General features: G+C 40.2%; 1 protein-coding gene across 1 annotated transcript; it reads left to right on the top strand.

Moving 5' to 3' along the window:
* Window positions 1-1192: 1192 nt before the first annotated feature.
* PDE12 (phosphodiesterase 12) lies at window positions 1193-12447 on the top strand. The gene is made up of 3 exons (XM_053598572.1): window positions 1193-5949; window positions 7661-7739; window positions 7922-12447. Exons 1-3 carry the CDS (start codon window positions 4642-4644, stop codon window positions 8362-8364), a joined length of 1830 nt encoding a protein of 609 aa, XP_053454547.1. The 5' UTR covers window positions 1193-4641; the 3' UTR covers window positions 8365-12447.
* The last annotated feature ends 5169 nt before the right edge of the window (window positions 12448-17616 follow it).

Genomic DNA, 17616 nt, shown 5'->3' with positions numbered 1-17616 from the left:
CTGGGTTCGAACCCGCCACCCTTGGTGTACGTGGCTGGCGCTGTAACCACTGTGCTATGGGCACCAAGCCATGGAGGACCCTTTGACATTAGGAGTTTGAGACCAGCCTGAGCAACAGTGAAAGCCCTTCTTTATCAAAAATGGAAAAAACTAGCCAGGTGTGGTGGTGTCTGTAGTCCCAGCTACTCAGATGGCAGACAGAAGGATCACTGGAGTCCAGGAGTTTGAGGTTGCAGTGAGCTGTGATGATGCAACAGAGTGAGACTCTGTCTCTAAAAAAAAAAAAAGGAAGCAAAAAAGAAAAAGAAAGAAAAGAATTACAGAAGCTTATGGAGCCAGTTACAAGAGTATTCAGAATTATTTTCCTTCCTCAGGTGAGTTAATTAAAAATATAATAATGATTTAACCATGTAGCCATGGACAATGTACATATCAACAGTATCCTATCTTTTCAATGGTTGAGGAAGAGAGAAGGACAGAACCAGAAATTTCAAATAACTGCAAAATCCATCCTTTTTTAAAAATAAAACATGGAGGCTCGGCACCCATACCTCAGAGGTTAGGGTGCTGGGACATACACAGAGGCTAGAAGGTTTGAACCCTGCCTGGGCCTGCGAAACAATAATGACAACTGCAACAAAAAATAGCTGGGCATTGGCAGCGCCTGTGGCTCAACAGAGTAGGGCGCCAGCCCCATATGCCAGAGGTGGCGGATTAAAACCCAGCCCCGGCCAAAAACTTCAAAAAAAAAAAAAAAAAGCCAGGCATTGTGGGTGCCTGTTGTCCCAGCTACTTGGGAGGCTGAGGTAAGATAATTGCTTAAGCCCAAAGTTTGAGGTTGCTGTGAGCTGTGACACCACAGCACTCTACCAAAGGCAACATAGTGAGACTCAAAATAAATAAATAAATAAATAAAATGTGGAAAAGTTCACAAATTTGCATATCATCGTGGTACAGGCTTCCCTCTTTTAGAACACAGTTCAAAACGTTTATCTTTCTCATGGTAAACCAGGGAAAGGTATCACTTATTAGATGCCTAATAAACATCCTCATTGTAGAAAAAGGGAAGTAGACAGAGATCATTGATTGTCTTCTCAATTTGTTCCTTAAATTGTCAAAAACTTTTCTTCTTCAGCTAATCACAGAATTTTTTTGTGCACAAAGGCTTCAAAGCTCAAAGAATGTTACAATAACATTTAATACAACATCACTCCTTGTTTCTTGAAATACTTTCTCCATTTGGCTCTCAGAGCAGCTACACTTCTCATCTGCTCACTATTTCTTCTCAGTCTCCTGACATTCATTCAACAAATATGTATTCCTCACCTGTAATCCTAGCACTCCGGGAGGCTATGGCATGTGGATTGCTTAAGCTCAGGAGTTCGAGACCTGAGCAAGAGTGAGATCCTATCTCTACTAAAACAATAGAAAATCTAGCTGGGAGTTATGGCAAGTGCCTGTAGTCCCAGCTACTCAGGAGGCTGAGGCAAGAGAACAGCTCAAGTAGAAGAGTTTGAGGTTGCTATGATCTAGGACACCATGGCACTCTATTCAGGGTGACAGAGTGAGACTCTGTCTCAAAAAAAAAAAACAAAAAACCCAACCAATAAATATGTATTCTATACCAGGACTTTTCTAAATACAGATATTCCTGAACTTACAGTGGGCTTACATGCCAATAAACCTATTGTAAATTGAAAATATTGTAAGTCAAAAAGATGTTTAGTACACCTAATCGACAAACCATCATATCTTAGCCTAGACTATCTTAAATGTGCTCAGAACACTTACATTAGCTTACAATTGGGCAAAATCATCTAACACGAAATCTACTTTATAATAAACTGTTAAATATTTCATGTACTTTGTTGAATGTACTGGAAGTGAAAAACAGAATGGTCGCATAGGTACTAAAAGGATAGTATGTACTGAATGCATATTACTTTCACACTATAGTAAAGTCTAAAAATCTTAAGTCAGGGTTTGTCTGTATTAGAGATTCAGCAGTGAACAAAACAGACAAAAAATGCTTTCTATCATGAAACTACATGCTTTTGTCTCTTTACCTTTTCTTTTACCTCCTCTCTCCTTGAGATCTCACCCAGTAGCCTACATGATAGAATTTTCTGCCCTACGGTTCTTGCTCTGGCCCTCCTCTGACAGGTAGGCCAGAAGACGAGGTGGCCATGAGGCCAAAAGATGTGCTGACACAGCCTATGTATTCTTTCTCAAGGCATAATGGTTGACTATAAGACAGCTATTTTTGGATGAAGCTTGGACATTCAGGCTGGATGTCCACACCTATCTTCATAAAGCCTCTCAAAGTACAAAAAAGAAGCAGAGGTGGAAAGATAACAGGTATGGCCAAGAGCTAGTCCTGACTAGCTCCCCTCAAGATGTTATGTTATGGCCCTGAACTCTAAGGAGTATAGGAATCCCAAATTTATACCTGGCCTTCTGGGTCATCTTGAAGGTAAACTTCTCAAGGTAGAATAGAACACATTTTATTTAACAGCTTATTCTTTTTATTTTAAATGGTGTATAGGTGTCCAGTATTACACTTGCCCCTGGACTCCTGGAATATTAAGACCAGGTCTCTTTAGACCTGTTGTCTACCCCTATTCAGACTTATATCCACCTGCCTATGGACATGAGGTATAACCCCCTGGAACTTAATAACCATCTCACATTTAACATGGCATAGATCAGGGGTGTCCAACCTGTAGCCCATGGGCTGCATGATGACTTTTTGAGGACTTATTCTATCTGTGATGTCAGACATCATAAAAAGTATGTTTTTGCTAATTAGCTTTCATTAGTGTTTGTGTAATTAAGGTGTGGTCCAAACAATTCTTATTCTGCCAATGTGCAGCAGAGAAAAAAGAGGTTGGACACTCCCGGTATAGACAGACTCTTGATTTTCTCCCCCACATTCCTGCTCCAATTTTTCCCACCTTTTAAAATAGCCTACTGTTTGTTTTTGTTTTGTTTTTTCAGACGATCTTAGTTTTTCGCACTGGGTTGAGTGCGATGGCATCACTGTACCTCACTGCAACTTCAAACTCTTGGGCTCAAGCCATCCTCTTGCCTCAGCCTCCAGAATAGTTGGGACTACAGGCACTATCACAAAGCCCTACTAATTTTTCTATTTTTAGTAGAGATAGGGTCTTATTCCTGTTGAGGCTGGTCTCCAATTCCTGATCTCAAGAAATCCACCCTCCTTAGCTTCCCAGAGTCTAGGATTACAGGCGTGAGCCACTGTGCCAGCCTATATGCTCACTTTAAAAGAAAAAAATTAGAATAAAACTTTCTAAAAATTTTAATTAGAAAATGTTTTCCTGAGTTATTAAAGCTCTATGAAAACTTTAAACAAAATTATATGAAAACCAATGAGAATTATAATAACTTTTTTTCTACAATTAAACAAATACATATCTTTACACACTAAGGGCCCTTTTACTTAGAAGAAAATCCACCTGTTCTATCTTCCCCCTTTCTCCCTACTATACTTGACTAGTCTTAAAAAACATTAATAAAGGGCGGCGCCTGTGGCTCAAAGGGGTAGGGTGCTGGTCCCATATGCCGGAGGTGGTGGGTTCAAACTCAGCCCTGGCCAAAAACTGCAAAAAAATAAAATATATATTAATAAAATTAATGAAATTTTAAAAAGAAGAAAATCCGGAACTTCACTAAAAATCCGGTGGACGGTATCTTTTGTACCTGCTACTCTCCCTCGACTCTCTGTGCTGTAGTCACGTCGGACTTCAGAAGGTCTACATTCAAATTTATTCATACTTTGAGGTCTTTAAAAGAAATAGAAATATTTTTATTTACTACATTTGACAACTTAAATGAAACCTTCCTATCTAAAATGAGCAGGTTTCAGGAACTTGTCACTATTGTTTGTTCCTGCCAATTTACTAGCTGTCTGTGTGACCTTTAACAGCTAGGTAATCTCACATCTGCAGGTACGGATAGTTACCGCAGGGTAACTGTGAAGCTTAAACAAAATAGCATGTGTATCGTTTTTAGCATAGTCAGTGGTCACTGAATGGGAGGTATTGCATTGTTCGTTAACTACCATAAAGGCTCAGCTCAGCAAACAGTCGCTGACCCAGCCTGAAGGGAACCCACCACACCTCGGGAAAGGGCGAGCAGGGACGGCAATGCAGCGCTGAGAAAACGAGGAATGCCTTCTACGCCCAGCGTTAAGCAAGCAGTCTGATACTCTGACGCAGTCAACCCGACCGTGAGAGAAAACCCGCCGCAGTTCAGGCTACGAGCCCGCCTTCTCCAACGAAGAGAAACAAGCGACACCGTCCCAAGTACTTCCGTTTGGGTGCGCCTGCCCTGCCCCGCCCCCCGCCTGCACTTTCGACAAAATACGGAGTCTAGTATTTCTCTCTGACGCCTTTATATTTTCTTCACTTCTTTCTCATCCTGACCGAGTTTGAAAATAAAAATTAATCTGCGAGGAATTCGAGACACGCATGGCTACAGAAAGATCAGTGAAGCGGGAGTGGCGAAAGTGCGCAGCGGAAGCACCGCTCGCCTTCTCTTCTCTGTCCGGAAGTCGCTGAGTATAAATGAGTCCCAAAGCCGGCGGCCTCTGCTATTGTCACGCGCTGGGCCACCGGGTACATGTGGAGGATTCCAGGTGCCCGCGCAGCGCTTCGTGGAGTCCGGACAGCGGTGGAGCAGCGCAGCCGAACCGACAAGGCGACTGAGGCGGCGGCGGGTGCGATGGAGCGCGCTGTGGTGCGCTGTGTGCCGTCGGAGCCCAAGCTGAGCCTGTCGTTCGCGCTGGCCGACGGCAGCCACAAGAACATGCAGCGCGACCAGAGCGAGCCTCTGGGTCGGGCCCTCAGCCGGATCGCTACGAACGCCCTCAAGGGCCACGCTAAGGCGGCGGCCGCCAAGAAGAGCAGGAAAAATCGGCCGAACTCGAGCGGCGGTGCAGCCTGTGCTGGGCCTGGGCCCGAGTCGGCTGCAGCCTGCGAGCCCGTGGTGAAGCTGTACTACCGGGAGGAAGCCGTGGCTGACGACGTGCTCAATGTGGACGCTTGGCAGGACGGCGCGGTGCTGCAGATAGGCGATGTCAAGTACAAGGTGGAGCGCAATCCACCCGCCTTCACCGACCTCCAATTGCCGCGCTACATCATGGCGGGCTTCCCAGTGTGCCCCAAGCTCAGCCTCGAATTTGGGGATCCCGCCGGCTCCCTCTTCCGCTGGTACAAGGAAGCCAAGCTCGGAGCGGTGGAGCCTGAGGTCGGTGGCCCCTCGTCATTGTCTCCCTCCACGCCCTCTTCTACTTGGACGGAGATAGGTGTGGACGAGCGCGTCTACACCCCGTCCAATGCCGACGTCGGGTTACGGCTCAAGCTTCATTGCACCCCAGGCAATGGGCAGCGCTTCGGGCCGAGCCGGGAGATAGAAAGTGTGTGTCCGGTGGAGGCTGGACCAGGCACCTGCACTTTTGACCATCGGCATCTCTACACTAAGAAGGTGACAGAGGACGCTCTTATCCGCACTGTCTCCTACAACATCCTGGCAGACACGTATGCTCAGACTGAGTTTTCGCGGACGGTCTTGTACCCATACTGTGCTCCCTATGCTCTGGAAGTCGACTACCGCCAGAACCTTATCCAGAAGGAACTCACGGGCTACAATGCCGACGTCATCTGTTTGCAGGAAGTTGACCGCACTGTGTTTTCTGACAGCTTGGCGCCCGCCCTTGAGGCCTTCGGGCTCGAGGGCGTTTTTCGAATCAAGCAGCACGAAGGCCTGGCTACTTTCTACCGAAAGTCTAAGTTCACCCTCCTTAGCCAGCATGACATTGCTTTCCATGAGGCCCTGGAATCCGACCCCCTTCACAAAGAACTGCTGGAGAAACTAGTTTTGTACCCATGGGCGCAGGAGAGAGTACTGCAGAGATCTTCTGTTCTTCAGGTAAAATAGCCCCCCAGATTTTGTTGAAAGGTGTTTGCTCTAGTATCTTCAGCATGAAAGTTTAGTCTTCATTCATTCAGCAAATACGTTTTTTGTTTTGTTTTTTGTTTTATTTTGTTTTGAGATAGCATCTCTGTCACCCTAGGTAGAGTGTGGTGGAGTCATAGCTCACAGCAACCTCAAACTCTTGAGCTCAAGCAGTCCTCTTGCCTCAGCCTCCCAAGTAGCTGGAAAGACAGGTGCCTGCCACGATGCCCAGCTAGTTTTTCTATTTTTAGTAGAGACAGGGATCTTGCTATTTCTTGCTCAGGCTCCTCTGGAACTCCTGGGCTCGGGCAGTCCACTCTCTTCAGCCTCCCAAAGTGCTAGGATACAGGCGTGAGTCACCATACCCAGCCAGCAAATAAGTTTTGAACACCTAGTGTTCCCACCACACACGCTTGCAGGTTGCCCTAAACAAGACAGAGACTTGCATAGTACTTACACTCTACAGAGAGGAATACATGTTAAATACCAAAATAGTAATGGCTAATATTCTTTATTATTTGCCATGCACTATCCTGACACATTTTAAAGTTTTTAAAATTTAAGTGCTTGTTATGTTTTATGAAGTGCTTCATAAATCTTAGCTAGTATTTTTTTAGATTTTTTTTTTTAACTAGATAGGCTAGAGCAGTATTTTCCAATCTTTTTTATCTCATGGCATACTTGAACCTATCTGTGGCATACTTAAATTATGTTGATCAAAAAAAAAAAAAAGTAAAAGGCCAGGGGAGGTGCCTCACACCTGTAATTCTAACACTCTGGGAGGCTAAAATGGGTGGATTGCTGGAGGTCAGGAGTTTGAGGCCAGCTTGAGCAAGAGAGAGACCCAATCTCTACTAAAAAGAGAAAAATAAGCCAGGCATTGTGACAGGTAGCTGTGATCTATGATGATGCCATGGCACTCAACTCTGAGTGACAATGAGACTCGTCTTTAAAAAAAAAAAAAAGTAAGAAAAAGTATATACTATGTTTTGAACGTCTTTCAAAAGTAATGATTTTTAAAACTTTTCTGGCACACCTGTTGAAAATTACCAGGCTAGAGTGTAATCGTTGATCTTTAGCTCACTGCAGCCCCAAACTCCTGGGCTCAAGCTATCCTCTTGCTTCAGCCTTTCAAGTAGATGTGTGCCACCATGTCGGGCTCATATTTCTACTTTTTGTACAGACAGGGTCTTGCTGTGTAGCCCAGGCTGGCCTCAAACTCCTGACCTCAAGCACTCCTCCCACCTAGAATCTCTGTAGGATTCTAGGCATGAGCCACCATGCCCGGCCTATTATTGCCTCTTTTTATCAATATGAAACAGGTTTAGAATAGTGTCTCTCTCCAGGATAGTGCTATAAATCATAAAGTGGGTATTCAAACATAGGTCTGCCTGACTCTAAAGCCTACACCAACCTCCTTGAAAAGGGTCTCCCATCTTCATTTTGTCATGTAAAAGTGTTATTTTATACTAGCTTTATATGTTGGACTGTTATTAAAACATGTAACGCTGAATTCTGTTCATGTAGATCCTAAAACTTAAATAACAAATCAAATTTCATAATTTCAGCCTTCATCAAAGGAAGGAAATGGAATACAATGTCTGTTCATCATATAGTCTTATATAAAAACATTCAGGAGATTGGCAGGCACCAACTGAACTCCTGGCACTTTCCCATTTTTTAGGTTTCAGTTCTTCAGTCTACAAAGGACTCCTCTAAAAAGATATGTGTCGCTAATACTCATCTTTACTGGCATCCAAAAGGTAGGTTTTATTTAATTTCACAAGTGACTTAAACGTAACTTAAGATTGTTAAACTGGTATTACACAAGTATGTTTTGAATGTCACCTAGAGACTGTAGTTGGTGAGATTTTTCCTTTTCTTTTTTTTTTTACTTGAAGACAACTTTTAAAAGTACTTACATTAATGTTTTTTGTATTTGTAGGTGGGTACATTCGTCTCATTCAAATGGCAATAGCTTTGGCTCACATTAGACATGTCTCATGTGATCTGTATCCTGGCATACCAGTTATATTTTGTGGGGACTTTAATAGTACGCCATCAACAGGAATGTATCATTTTGTCATCAATGGAAGCATTCCAGAGGATCATGAAGACTGGTCTTCCAATGGGGAAGAAGAAAGATGCAACATGTCTCTTACTCATTTCTTCAAACTGAAAAGTGCTTGTGGTGAACCTGCTTACACAAATTATGTTGGTGGCTTTCATGGATGTCTAGATTACATTTTCATTGACTTCAATGCTTTAGAGGTTGAGCAGGTGATTCCATTACCTAGTCATGAAGAAGTTACCACTCACCAGGCCTTACCTAGTGTTTCCCATCCCTCTGATCACATAGCACTTGTATGTGATTTAAAATGGAAATAGACTTGGGTTTAATGGAAGTTGTTTAGACCTGAAAAAGAAGTTAGTTACTTAGCAGAAAATTTAATGTGTAAACTTATGTAACTTTCAAAGAGGAAAACTAGACACTAAGGTAAAATGTTCATACCCTACTAGTTATGCTCCAGATGTTTTCATTATGAAACTGTTCATAATGTTTGTATCATAGTTTCTCTTTGCTTTTTTCCCCCCTACACATGGAGGAAGTATTTATGAATAGCAAGAAGAAAACTGAATTATGGTGTACATTTTTGTAAGTGTTTTTTAGCTAGTAATTAAGAATTTTTTAAGTACCATTTGAATGATCATATTTTTCTTTCATAACATACATTCCAAATTGAATCATGTTTATATAATTAGAGGAAAATGCATGTAAGTTAAGGTGAGAGACCTATGTCCTAAAACATGGAATGAATATTAGGGTTCACCTCTACCTCAATTTGGTTAGCAATTTACTACAGTTTTAGAGCTTTAACAAAAGAGTAAAATATACTGTCACTTGTTATTGCTGCTTATCCTTCATTTTTCAACTAACAAGGTATTTTCATTCTCTGATTTTTAGGATTTTAGTTTTAGTGTATAGTACAAATGGACATAATTTATATTCTCATTCGTAATGGAGGTCATTTTAATTTTTAGGATGCAAGCACAATTTAGTATTGAAAGTGAATAGCAACATTCAACTTGATCCCATTGTCATTAATTAGTCTTGCCCATGAAATAAGTCACCGGGGTATTTGACCAAATATTAGTGCACAACACATTACTTTATGAGAAACTACCTAAAATAAGGCTTGAAATTTTGGGTGAAGCATTGAGCATTTCTGTGCTAGAAATATTTTCAAAATTGATTTTTATAAACATGAAAAAAGGGGACTAATGAGACTTCTGAGCATTTCTGATATAAACTATTCTTTATAGACTTGAGCATTATAGTTTGAGTTACAGGATGACATTATGTGTGTGTATATATATAATATATGTATTATAAAAAATTTTAAATATAAAACCAAATTCTTTTTAAAATTAGAAATTACAGGTAGTTGTACTGATTAGTGTCTAGCCAAGAGTGATAACTGATCTTTGGTAACTCAATTATCACCATGCATTTTTTATAATGCTTTTGCTATTCCTTTTTTGATGTTCAGGATAACATTGATATTTCTGCATTTAATTTCTAGCTCAGGTGTTGAAAGCCCAAGAACTATGATTTTCTTCAGTGATTAAAACCCTCATTTCAAATTCTTTAATCTCTGAACCCAATACCCTAATAGTTATCTTCTTTTGATAAAGTACCAGTAGTCTATACTTTCACATTCTATACCATCAAATGTATTAACTCTTAGTATGTTTGAGAATGAAAGGGTTTTTCCCTATATATCAGATCAAATCTTGAAGTTCTTAAAATTACTTGAAGGGAAAATTTAAGTGGCCATTTCTTGGGATCTTGCTTAGGAAAAGTTGAATAAAAAAATGATGCTACTGAATTGTGCCTTCCTAAATAACATTTTTGAGAACAATTTTAAATATTAAAACTAAAATCCAGGTTTTTTTGCAAAATATATTTTCTTTTTAAAATTTTTTTTGGTCTGCTTTTAAACAAATGCATTGACACCACCCTTACAGTAACTTGGAAGAAAAAGTTTCCCAGCAAAACACTGAAAAGCATTTTGAAAGAAAAAATTGTAATGTGGGATAATTACTCATGCTCATGTTAGCACTATGACTAGCTAGATTAAGCTCTAGTCATAAAAACTAAGCGCTTATCAAATATTCCATGTTCTTGGCTCATACCTGTAATCTCGGCACTCTGGGAGGCCAATGCTGGTGGATTGCTTGAGCTCATGGGTTGGAGACCAGGCTGAGCAAGAGCGAGACTCCATCTCTAAAAAAATAGCCAGACATTGTGGCAGGTGGCTGTAGTCCTAGCTACTCAGGAGGCTGAGGCAAGAAGATTACTTGAGCTCAAGAGTTTGAGGTTGCTGTGAGCTATGACGCTACAGCACTCTAACAAGGATGACAAGTGAGATTCTATCTCAAAAAAAAAAATAAAATTCCGTGTCCAAATCCTTAAATTTGATTTTTGCTGATAAGACATTATAGTCAGATTATACTATTTCTGAGTATTAGGATGGAGAATGTTATTGTAAAGTACCATATATTCTGGTCAAATCTCCAGGATACAGATATAGAATGATTGGCGTCCAAAAGTAGGGAATACTAACAAAATGTATACATACCATACCCATATTTCCTTACACTCATGAGTTAGAATAAAGTATTATTCAAAATGTTTGTGTTTAAACCTACCTTTATGATTGCATTTTTCTATTACATTTGGATCCTTTAGTACATTTAATAAAATATGGGAAGGCTAGGAACTTTTTTTTTTTTTGGTGGAGACAAGGTCTCACTACTGTCCTCCCACCACCTCAGCTTCACTTCAGCTTTCTAAAATGCTGGGATTATAGGTGTGTGCCACCACACTTGGCGTTATTTTTTATGATAGCTCACATTTTATGATGTCACAAGTTTTTGCTGTAGGAATTAACGTTCCATAATTTTACATTGATTATAAATAAAAATATTTCAGAACATGTTCTGTTAAAATGAACTCTTGTACAGTTGCCAACTATAGATAGAAAAGGTATGTGCTGATAATTCATAATTCATTAGCAAATCATTTCTGATTGTAATGTGCATTCTTTTTAAAATTCTGAATACTAAAATTGGTTTAAAATTTCTAAGAATTTCACTGGTTGGTGATTTTTCTGAGAGTGGTAAGATCTGATCAGAATGTGCTGGTTTCAGCTTAGAGATCTTGGAGAAGCATAAGAAAAAGGTCAAAGAATACTATTGTGGTAAAATCTCTCTGGTGCAAATTGACATCTTTAGATCTCATATTCTGTAGCTATGAAGTAAAAGCAGAATTTCCCTATAAATTAGTTTCATTGGGATAAATCCAAGATTCACATATAATGAAATATAAAATTCTGCCACCTGTAATCCTAGCACTTCGGGAGGCTGAGTTGGGTGGGTTGCCTGAGCTCAGGAGTTACAGAGCAGCCTGAGCAAGAGCAAGACCCTGTCTCTACTAAAAATAGAAAAATTAGCTGGACATTATGGTGGGCATCTGTAGTCCCAGCTACTCAAAAGGCTGAGGCAGGAGTATTGATTGAGCCCGAGAATTTGAGGTTGCTGGCACTCCTACCTAGGGCAATAGAGAAATATGCTGTCTCCAAAAAAAGAAAAAATTCACCATTACTATGATAGACCCACATGACAACTTACTAAGGAAAATCTTTCCTCTGAAATATGGTCAACACTAATTTTCTCAACACAATTCAAAATATTTACATGCTTTGAACATTTTACTATTAATAATTTGGTCAATAGATTTCATTTTGGGGAAAGAAACAATTTTAAGAGCTTTAAGTGATGGGGATGATATTCAAGATCTGTGCTCCCACTTTAATATTGAAGATAATAGAGCTGTTTTAACGGGTGATTTTTAAAATTGAGCTAAAATTCACATAAGATTAACCATTTTAAAGTGTATAATTCAATTGCATTTAGTACATTTACAATGTAATCTGGTTCCAAAACAATTTCATTGCCTCAAAACGTTCTCATTACTATACCCTGTACCCATTAGGCAGTCGCTCCCTATTCCCTCCATCTCCCCACTCCTGGCAAGTGCTAGTTTGCTTTCTGCCTTTAAATATACCTGTGACCCATTATGCCTCTATAGATTTCACTATTTTAAGTATTTGATATAAATGGAATCATATAATATAGGAGCTTTACTGTCTTGCTTCTTTCACTTAGGATTTCAGGGTTCATCCATGTTATATGTATCAGTACTTCATCTCTTTTTATGACTTAATAACACTCCACTGCAGTGAAATACCACTTTCATTGGAATTTTTTGGCTGTTGTGACTCACAATGCTACGAATGTTTATATAAAGTTTTTGTTTCAACATCTGTTTGCAGTTCTTTGAATTATATACCTAATAGTAGGATGCTGGGTTATACGGTAATTCTGTTTAACTTTTTGGGAAGCTGCCTAACTTTTCCACAATGGGTGCATCATTTTTCATTCCTTCAGTGATATACAAGGGTTTAATTCCTCTATATCCTCACCAATTTATTTTCCATTATTATAGCTATCCTAGTAGGTGTGAAGTATCTACTGATGCAATTCTTGTTAATTTCAGATTAATGCAAGGGTACAAATGATTGGATTCCATAGTTTGCATTTGAAAGATTAAAGTTGTTTGGCCTAATTAATATTGTCCCAGTTATGAACTACATTGTTCACAATGGATTATCCAACTCCCTATGTTTTTTCCAAAGAGCCTATCCTTAGCAATTTCTTACTTTTTGCAGCTTGTATTAAGTTCAATCTCATTGCTGCTTTTGAAAAATATTTTGGAAGAAAAATGCTATAAAAATACCAACGCCCTTGAGTGTAAATTAGAAGGAGAAGAAGGCTAAGCCTAAACAGGTAATTCAAAAATATGGCTCTACATCAATGATTTGTTTCAGAGAATAAACTTGCTTATTACCATTGGTTTACCCACCACTTTTTTTTTTTTGAGACAGATTCTCAAGCTGTTGCCCTGAGTAGAGTGCCTTGGCGTCACAGCTCACAGCAACCTCAAACTCTTTGGGCTTAAGTGATTCTCTTGCCTCAGCCTCCCAAGTAGCTGAGATTATAGGTGCCCGCCACAATGCCTGGCTATTTTTTGGTTGCAGTTGTTGTTTGGCAGGCCCAGGCCGGATTCAAACCCGCCAGCTCTGGTGTATGTGGCTGGTGCCCTAGCCACTTGAGCTACAGGTGCCGAGCAAGTTTACCTACCACTTCTAAGTGCCAATTTAGGTAGACAGAGTAGCAGATAGCAAGAATACCTAAATAATACTTCCTGAGAAACTGAGATAGGGGTAGCTGAGTATAACTTACCAAGTTTTGATGCATAATTAAAGAACAAACTGCTTATCAAAAACATCATAGATTTTGAAAAGAAAACTGAATTCAAGATAAGCTTTAAAAATAAATTTTTGAAAAGTTACTGAGCAAATATGACATTAAAAACTGTAAGAATGGGCGGCGCCTGTGGCTCAGTTGGTAAGGCGCCATCCCCATATACCGAGGGTGGCGGGTTCAAACCCGGCCCCGGCCTAACTGCAACCAAAAAATAGCTGGGCATTGTGGCGGGCGCCTGTAGTCCCAGCTACTCGGGAGGCTGAGGCAAGAGAATCGCTTAAGCCCAGGAGTTGGAGGTTGCTGTGAGCTGTGTGAAGCCACGGCACTCTACCGAGGGCCATAAAGTGAGACTCTGTCTCTACAAAAAAAATTGTAAGAATATGGGAAAAATTAATTCCTTTGCAAGTTGGCCTTGCTCACTCTGTCCTTAATATACCCCTTTTAGTTGAATGGCACTCTACCCAGTCTAAAAAATAAAACTATTATAACCAAAGTCAAGTGAGTTCCAGAGCCAGCTCCCCTACAGAAGGCAGGGAGAGGACCCTCAACACTGAGTACTTACATGCTCAATAAGATTGAAGGCATACATACCAGTAGAACAGTGTAGAAATCATCGTCCTGTCTTTCAACACAAATATGACCTATCAGGTATCCATTAGTACAGCTACCTTAATTATTCTTTGCATAAGACCAAATAATTCCTTTTGCTATTCATTTTTTTCCAATCTGTGTTATTAGAATTAAACCACTTAACCATTTGATATGGTTTGTGGAAATAATTACAAAGGGCATCTTTCTAAAAGTAAAACAAAAGCAGCTAAGTACCCTTCCAGTATTGGCACCTGAATACAATGTCACAACATACATACTAGTGGAAATATTAAAATAGTGAATTTTAAGAGCCAAGTTTTAATTCCACTTTTATATTAATGTACTCTTTATAGTGAATGATCATTTTAATGGGATTAAGAAATGTATTTCATTCCTAACATTTTCTTAAAAGTAACTAAGCTGCTTATATAAATAAGGAAGAGTTCCTGGTGTGCCTATAACCTCCCAACACTAATTCTGTCAGTCCTTGGGAAAATGAACTGTTGGTAGATTATTTTTTTCTTTCTTTTTTTTTGCTGTTGCCCTGGGTAGAGTGCTATGGCATCATAGCTCACAGCAACCTCAAACTCTTGGGCTTAAGCAATTCTCTTACCTCAGCCTCCTAAGAAGCTGGGACTAGAGGCACCCACAACACCCATCTATTTTTGTTGTTGTTGTTGCAGTTGTCATTGTTTTAGCTGGCCCTGACCAGGTTCGAACCCACCAGCCTCGGTGTATGTGGCCGGCACCCTAACCACTGAGTACAGGTGCCACCCTGATAGATTATTTCTAATCACATTCTCAGAATTGAACCTTCTGAGTAGGTAATCAGACTCAAGAGCTCGTTTACTAACTTTCCCTATATCAGATCTTCAGATAATTTACTTGCAGATATACCAACCATTTGCTCTTAATTGGTTTTCATGTTAATTCCACCTAAGTTGCTGTCAGGAAAGCACTTGTTTTCAATGACAAGTCAGAAGTCACTTTCAAAGCTCCATGAAAAAGGAACCAGAAATTCAACATTTAAGAAAGTTTGTTCCAGGTCATCCATGCCAGTAATCCTAGTACTCTGGATTATTAAGTTTTTTCCCAAAGAGCCCATCTTTAGCAAGATGGAGATAAGAGGATCGTCTGAGCTCAGGACTTCAAGACCAACCTAAGCAAGAGCGAGACTGTCTAGCCAGCCTTGGTGGCTCACACCTGTAATCCTAGCACTTTGGGAGGCAGGTGGAATGCGACAGGTTGAGGCTCTGTCAGTAGTTCGAGACCGCCTGAGCAAGAACAAGACCCCATCTCTACTAAAAATAGAAAAACCAGCTGGTTGTGGTGGTGCATGCCAGTAGTCACAGCAACTTGAGAGGCTGAGGCAAGAGGAATGCTTGAGCCCAAGAGTTTGAGGTTGCTGTGAGCTATGACCCCCAAGGTACTCTATCCTAAGGGAACAGAGTGAGCCGCTGTCTCAAGAAAACAAGAAAAAGACCCCCATCTCTACCAAAAAAAAAAAAAAAATTAGAATTAGCCAGGCATGGTGGTGTGGTGGTGGGTGCCACAGTTTCAGTTACTTGGTAGGCTGAGGCAGGAGGATGGCTTTAACCCAGGAGGTTGCCTTGAGCTAGGCTGAAGCCAGGGCACTCTTATCCTGGGGCAAACACTGAGACTATCAAGAAAGGAAGGAAAGACAAAAAGAAAGGAAACAAAAAGGCAAAGGAAAGGCAGGAAGAAAGGAAATAAAGAAAAGATAGATTTATTCTCAATGACTAGAAAATAAAATTAAGATAATTTTGTACCTATACTGAAGTAAACTAGAATTCTCCAAATGAGATACTGATACTCTGCAAAACTAAGACATTTCACTTAAGTTTTATCAATAAAGGGAGAAAAATCCATGGAAATTGAAATCTTTAATAAAGTATCAAGACATTACATCATAGAAAAGCAGCTGATAAAGCTAGACAAGACAATGTGGATTATTATGAACACCCCCCCCCCAAAAAAAAATACGTACAGGAAAGTGGCATAGAGAATAATAATGGTACTATCCTCAACTCTACTGGTGCCATTTAGTCTTTAAGGGAATCTGGCTCGGCGCCTGTAGCTCAAACAGCTAAGGCACCAGCCACATACCCCAGAGCTAGGGGGTTCAAATCCAGCCTGGGCCTGCCAAATGACAACTACAACCAAAAAATAGGCAGGCGCCTGTAGTCCCAGCTACTTGGGAAGCTGAGGCAAGAGAATTGCTTAAGCCTAGGAGTTGGAGGTTGCTGTAGGCTGTGATGCCATAGCACTCTACCCAGGGCGACAGGTTAAGGCTGTCTCAAAAAAAAAAAAAAGGAATCAATTCCTCTTCAGTTTCTCCGTTAACACTATTTGACAATTATCTAATAGAATACTTTTAATGCAGGGGTATAATCCACTACTTTGTATGAGAGTGTGGTCACAGAGACCCCTTATTGATTGACCAACACTAACTTTAATATTTTTAGTAAACAGTAAACACTGAATCTTGAGTGTCAAAATATTTCATAAGAGTACTTCAGTAAATAAGGATAGTGATAGAGCTCCATCCAATAAGGATAGTGGAACAAGGAAAAACATTCTTTGAGTCATCTCACAATACTTTCTCCAAAAGTATTTCATCACTTCTCTAAGAAAAAAATGAGATTTTTCTCAACTTGATTTATAAAAAACTAATACTATGAGGACTGAAGACAAGGTAATTTCTAAAGAGTAAAAAACATCTAACTTGCCAAGTTAATGCTTTCCTTTAATCGTGCAAGGCTTTTTACAACCAATTTAGTGAAAATTAGGCATTTTGAGCTATTTTTTAAATATTTTACTTATTTTTAAGACAGTCTATCATCCTAGGTTGAGTGTACTAGCATCATAGTTCACCGAAACCTCGAATTCGTGGGCTGAACCAATCCTCCTGCCTCACTTTCCCGAGTAGCTGGGAGTACAGGCACCTCCTGTAACGCCTGGTTACTTTCTGTTTTTAGTAGAGGCAGGTCTTGCTCTTGGCTCAGGCTGATTTGGAACTCCTGAGCTCAAGCAACCCACCCACCTCAGCCTCCCAAAACGCTAGCATTACAGGCTTGAGCCACCGCGCCCCACCCAATTTTAGTTTCTTAATGTAGTTATTGCCATTGGTAGTTAAGAGCTGCCTTCTATTACAAAGATTACATATGTATTCTCTTAACTCCCTTTAGAGAAAGCACCTTTTGACTTAACTGGATTAATTTTTAAACTGATTTTTTTTTTGTAGAGACAGGGTTTCACTTTATTGCCCTCGGTAGAGTGCCGTGGCGTCACACAGCTCACAGCAACCTCCAACTCCTGGGCTTAGGTGATTCTCCTGCCTCAGCCTCCTGAGTAGCTGGGACTACAGGCGCCCGCCACAACGCCCGGCTATTTTTTTGGTTGCAGTTTGGCTGGGGCTGGGTTTGAACCCGCCACCCTCGGTATATGGGGCTGGCGTCCTGCTCACTGAGCCACAGGCGCTGCCCTAAACTGATTTTTTTTTTTTTTAGTTTTATATTTCCTAGTTTATACCCTATAAAACTATACATACTATCCCATATTTTAGTTTTTTCTTTTATTTCCAAGAAATAAAACCTCTTATTTGGAAAAAGGGAGAATCCTTTCTTTGACTAAAGT

The sequence above is a fragment of the Nycticebus coucang genome, chromosome 8 (genome assembly GCF_027406575.1).
Source record: "Nycticebus coucang isolate mNycCou1 chromosome 8, mNycCou1.pri, whole genome shotgun sequence".
NCBI lineage: Eukaryota > Metazoa > Chordata > Mammalia > Primates > Lorisidae > Nycticebus > Nycticebus coucang.
This window is presented reverse-complemented; position numbering and strand designations above follow the sequence as displayed.

Coding starts and splice junctions, on each gene's coding strand:
- PDE12 (XM_053598572.1), top strand. CDS start 4,642: ATGTGGAGGATTCCAGGTGCCCGCGCAGCGCTTCGTGGAGTCCGGACA. Junction 5,950..7,660: donor AGAGATCTTCTGTTCTTCAG/GTAAAATAGCCC, acceptor CCCATTTTTTAG/GTTTCAGTTCTTCAGTCTAC. Junction 7,740..7,921: donor TCTTTACTGGCATCCAAAAG/GTAGGTTTTATT, acceptor TTGTATTTGTAG/GTGGGTACATTCGTCTCATT.